Source organism: Hipposideros armiger, unplaced genomic scaffold, assembly GCF_001890085.2.
Source record: "Hipposideros armiger isolate ML-2016 unplaced genomic scaffold, ASM189008v1 scaffold_255, whole genome shotgun sequence".
NCBI lineage: Eukaryota > Metazoa > Chordata > Mammalia > Chiroptera > Hipposideridae > Hipposideros > Hipposideros armiger.
The window spans coordinates 1,847,419-1,853,477 of NW_017731605.1; the positions used below are offsets into that span (position 1 = coordinate 1,847,419).

The window sequence follows — 6,059 nt, forward strand, 5'->3', positions numbered from 1 at the left end:
GGATACTAACGCTCATGAGATGTCCTGATCACTGGCTTGGACCTTAATTAGCTCTATGGAATTACTAAACCTTCCATTTTAATATGAAGTCTACAAAAACAATTTTAAATTTCTAAAAATTATAAACTGTAAATTTTACAAATCAATAACTAAAATTTGAAGAGTGGCTAAACAAAATTATGGATATAAGTGGGAAAGGGAAAATATCATTTTTAGGATCAATAATTTTTAATATTTCCTTTTTTTTTTTTTCCTAAGAGTTGAGTGATCCCAAACTTTTTTGAGTCCTATATTTTTACTGGTATACATTCCATTTTTGCAATTAGCCCACACTCTAGAATGGTAGATTGGCAAAAATCAATTTTATTTTTCATTTACAGTTGACATTCAATACAATTTTGTTTTGAGACACTTTTCTTATAATGCCCTGACATGCTGCAAAATCAGAACACAGATCATAAAAACTTAAAGAAAATACTCAAAAAAAATTGTCACATAAATGGAATATCTTCATTTATCTCTTTGATTTTAATGGAAACCGCAAAAACATTGCTTCTATAGAAAAATAGTAAAATTCTCTGTAAAAAATATATACTATCAACTTTGTATGTATACTGATTCTGCTAAGGGAGTCCTAAATAATTGGTTCCCCGTAAATAACCTTAAAAAAAAGTAGGTAAACTATTGGGGATTTTTTTAATTCCTCTTTTTCCAAATTGAAAACCATTCTATCAATAGTAACAATAAAATTCTATTTGGAAATAAAATCAGGTTAAATAGTTATTTCCCTCTCTAAAAGGCCTTTGAGGTAAGTGGAACAAAGACTAGCAAAGTAAATAGGAAACATCAGAAATTTGCTTGTTGTCATATACTTAATGATTCAATAAAAAAAAAATAATAGAACAAAATAACAATTTTGAAATTTCTCAAAATTAGATAGTGGTAATGGCTGTACAACTTTGGAATATACTAAAACCACTAAATTATACATTTCTAAAGGGTAAATAATTATGGTATGAGAATTATATCTCAATCTAAAAAATTAATTTTCAAGGTCAATTTTTATATCTTAAATATCAGTGTGGTTTTAAAAGTTTTCTATAAATATGATACTTATTTGAAGCTAATGTCTAACTTATATATTCCAATAATTCATGAAGAATGTTACATGGTTCATAATACCTTAAAAATAGTTAAAGAAAGCAAAGATTTTTTTACCTAAGGTCTTTAACTATAAAATTCTATTTCTATAAGACTATATAGTATACCAGAGGTTAAACTGTATACAAAGAAATAACCAAAATTACATGAGTAAATGAACTTTCCACAGCAATACATATTTTCACTAAAAATTTCAATTAGAATATCAATGTGAAAATGTGATTACTGTTACTGTAAGTTAAAAGAGCACTGATAATATTTTTCAATCCTACCTGGTTCTGTCATCTGAGATTTCTGTATTAGAACATCTCTTATTTTCTCCACCCAGAGATAAAGGATACTTTCACCAATATTCTCTCTAAACAAAATTCAGGGGGAAAATATTTGTTATTTAAGTAAGTTTCCCTCTCAAATTCAAGAAAATACAGACATATTTACAACCTGAGACATTATATACAATCTAGCCATGTCTTTTAAAAAAGAATTTATAAAAACATGAGATTTACTAACATTTGTGGATGCATATTTAATATAGTTTGTATATAAACATTAAAAATTCCAACTGGCTCCAAAATTAACATTGCTTACTTAAAATAAGTGGAAAAGTTGCAGCAAAAGAGGGAAAGAAAATTTCTGAACTTGAACTAGATGAATTAAATAGATATAAATGTGATTCAGTTTTTCAGTGGATATAGTTTCACTACTGATGTCCTATCTTTGCTTGGGTTCCAAACTTTTTGAACAATTTCAAACCACTTATTTGATACAGTTATCATTTGGTATGTTTATTTCAACAAAGAAGAATTCAAAGCATTTGAGGAACTCCCTCAGAGAACCAATTTACAAGACTTCAAAGACAATCAATGCAACAACTTTATATTCATATTTTGTTTTTGACAAAATATTCTATTGCCCAAATTGATTAATTTGGGTTCCAAATAATGTCTGGTTAAATCCATCTCAAAGTAACTGAGAAAAAGAACATACCATGATTCAAGTCCACAGAATTATGTTAAATAACGGCAATAGCAATAAAATAAAGGCCTAAGTGTTTCCTCTTTAGGGAATGACACTAATTTTAGATAAGTTTTGGTATGTGTATTTAAAGAAATCACCACACTACTTCATAACAACACCTTACCTCCCTCTCAAAGTTTCCCTTGAAACCACTATCTTTCTCTATCACCACTCATCAACACCCAGCAAAGGAAACTTTCAAAACATGCACACAGAAGAAAACAACACTTTTCAAATAATTCGGTACCCTCAAATCCTCCCCATCTATCTCACCCATAACTCCTTAGCACTAAAACAACCCTCTGTGTTTTTCGGTAACCCGTCTTTTTAGAGGGATCAAGAGTCAATTAGAAAGGTTTATAAAAATTAAGACTACTGGTTGACTTTCTTTTAAACAATTCCCACTCCCAACCTCTCCTCAATAAGACTTAGAGAGAGGTACAGAGGCAGAAAAAGGTAAAAGGTATTGAGTATACACTAAGTCCAAAATACATTACGTGCATCAACACATTTAATACTCATAACTGTCAAGTAAATAGGTATTATTTCCCCATTGTACAAATGAGAAAACAGACCTATAGAGCAGTTATTTGTGTACAAGTCTTAAGAGTGTTAAGAAGCCCATAGCCAGACTGAATAGACTTACTCCAAAGCTCAGGTCTGACCACTGCAGTTAGTTCTCCTATCAAGCAGTTGTGCCCTTAGGCAAGTAAGCCACTTGAGGTCTGGGTTTCAGCTTCCTCATCTATATATAAAACAGAGATTTAGAGCATCCTGTCTTACCTTACAAAAGTAGTTTCTTTTGAAGTGAACCTATATCTTCATTCACTCAACAAATCTTTAAGGGCCTATAAACCGAGCACTACATGCAGCCCTGGGGTTATGTGAGTGAATTCGAAAACTGGGTCCCTTATCTCAGTGTTTATAATCATTGTCTTGACAAATTGATGGTTTTGCAGGCAATTCCCTCCATCTCCTATCTCATTCTATTGAATTCTTCATGTGATCATTACCAAAATTAGTAATACTAATATCTAGTGTTTACTGAACACCTATCATATAGAAGACAGGTAGAAAACGCTTTGTTAACTCAATCCTTACAACCACCCTTTGAAACAGGAAAATCATCCATCTGCGAATACATGTTCATATTCAGATTTTGCTGCTGGTGGTGGTGGGGAAACACCTTGGAAAAAATTTATCAATTAATATTTTCAAATAATAAAGAAGAAATTAAACCTTAACTCCAAATCTCCTCTCTGACCCATGAATTCCTGAAGAAGAATATACAACAGCACTTCTGCTCAGCATCATTTACTAATTGCTTCTTTCTTCCCTAACATTTAATTGGACAGTAAAATCCAGTGCAGGAAGTTGTAGTGGGTGTGAAAGGTTTTCTGAACAAAATGAAAATGATTCTTTCCTTTGGACCCCAAAATTCTATCACTGATGGTGGGAATTTTAAAAACTTTTCTTACTGCTGTATTTGTGTATTCTCTTGTGGAAATAGTTTGTTCTTATATTTTAACTATCCTAAGATTTGGTGGTTTTCAAGCTTTTGTCAGTGCTGTAATGAAACCTCTTGCAGAATCAGAAATTAAAACAGACAAAAGCTGGGAGTCCTCTTTGTTGGACCTCTCCTCCTTTCCCCCAACAATTCTGGAGGAAGTCAACTAATTTCTAAGGACTCTGGTGCAAAATCTGAGGACTATTCATTATAAAGAGAGATGCCAAGCTTTTATTTTGTGAAAGTAAATTATGATAAAGTAGCTAAATATAAAAAGTCTGGAACAAAATGTGTTCCAAATTGAATAAAAAACCAAGCTGGATTAAAAACTGATATTTTAGTTGAGATATTTTGTGAATAACTAAAATATTGTAACTACAGTTCAATTCAGAATTATCAAAACAAAGTCAAGTTACTTGTGACTCTACTTTTACTTGTGGCTCTAATTTTTTCTACCTTTAATTTTTCAATACAGTAAGTCCCCAACTTACAAACATTCGAGTTGCGAACTTTCACAGATACAAACCGACCTCGCATTATGAACATTCATAGATGTGAACTAATCGCCAAAGTAGCTCACGTGTCTGTTCTTGTCAGTTCACTCCATGCAATCCCCTATATGCCAGTTGTTGTACTGTACTGTACCACCATTTTAAGGTAATTGTAAAAGTAAAAAGTTTTACAGTATTTTTGTGTTTAGTTTTTTTATGCTTTACATTGTATATTTGTGTCAAAGGTGTATAAGATGCACTTTGTCGGACTTAACGAACAAATCCAACTTACGAACGTTCTCCCGGAAACGAACTCGTTCATAAGTTGGGGACTTACTGTATTTATATTTATTGATTTAAGGGTAAAGCTACTCACTAAGTTGTACAACCTTAGACAAATCACTCCATCTCTCTGATTTCTGTTATCTCATTTTCAAAATGACAAAACTAGATGAGACGAATCTTAGAAAATAACAGCTGTTATTATATAGTGCTTAAGTACATTACATGAATTCTGTCATTTAATCCTCACAATGATATTACTCTATTATCCTCATTTTACATATAAGAAAACGGACTCAAAGAGGTCACACTATTTCAAAAACTGACTCCAGTGCCCGAAGACAAAAACCTCAGCTTGACTAAGCTTCAGACAGGCAGAACTTCCGACTGTAGGCCCTAACTTCCCTTTTCTTAGAGCATTTGATTTAGAAAACTTGTCATTATATTGGGTTGTTGGAAAAGTCATGACATATTTTGTCTATGATTTTCAAAGGCCATTTATTTATATAAAGAACAAAGATCAATCANGGGGGTCGTCTTATACGCCCAGTCGTCTTATACGCCGGCAAATACGGTACATGAGTTCATCCTGATATAAAATAACCAAATAAACAAGTGGAGAAAAGAGACATCTCTTACTCACAATAGAATTCCAATTAAATTAAATGCAGAGGGAAAGAAGGAAATATGAGTCACCATTAGGCAAACACCTAAACATTGTAAACAAGATATACTAATGGATACTAAAATTAGTGAGTGAACCTTTAAGGAGGAATAGGATATATTTTTTCTCTCTCTCTCTCTCTCTCTCTCTTTCCCCCCCCCCCGCCCCCCATACACATTCTATTCCTATTGGTTCTGTTTCTCTGGAGAACCTTGACTAAAACGTGACTCTGCAGTGGAGACATCTGGCAGATACCACCTCAACCAAGTGATCAAACTAAGCATCACCAATAATAAAGCATACTGATATGATGAGCTACTTGATATAATGCACTGTGAAAGACACAATATTCTTGCCAAAATGCCTAATCTTACTCCAATCATGAGAAAACAACAAACCCAAATTGAGGAACATTCTACAAAACAGTTGATCAGCTCTCTTCAAAAGTGTCCAGGTCAAGGGCCAGCCGAGTGGCTCAGTTGGTTAAGAGCTCGCTCAAATTTGAGCAACAGTGATTCGATTCCCAGCCTGAGCTGAGCAGCCGCTGAGCTGCCAACAGGTGGCAGGATGGCTCAGCTTTAAAAAAAAAAAAAAAAGTGTCCAGGCATAAAATGTCACAAAAGTCAAAGAAAGACTGAAGAACTGTTTATAGACTAGAAGAGAGTAAGGAGAAATAACAACTAAATGCAACATAGAATCCTGGACAGCATCCTATGACAGCAAAAAGGACATTAGTGGAAAAATCAGTGAAATTTGAATCAACTCTTTAGTTTACTTAAAGTTGTATCAATGCTAATTTCATATTATTGATAATTATAATATGGTTATGTAAGATGTTACTAGGTGAAGCAGATAAGAGATATGAGAGCTCTTTATACTATTTTTGCAACTTTTTTGTAGTCTAAAATTAGTTTAGAATTTTTAAAAGTTGTATTTA

At 32.7% G+C, this 6,059-nt stretch overlaps 1 protein-coding gene across 6 annotated transcripts in view; it reads right to left on the reverse strand.

Moving 5' to 3' along the window:
- The window catches only part of IMPACT (impact RWD domain protein), a 41,076-nt gene that overhangs the window by 15,142 nt on the left and 19,875 nt on the right, over nt 1–6,059 (reverse strand). For all 6 annotated transcript variants that reach the window (XM_019656182.1, XM_019656183.1, XM_019656181.1 and 3 more), the window contains exon 5: nt 1,434–1,519. In XM_019656182.1, the coding sequence (XP_019511727.1) occupies nt 1,434–1,519 (86 nt within the window). The remainder of the gene's footprint in view (nt 1–1,433; nt 1,520–6,059) is intronic.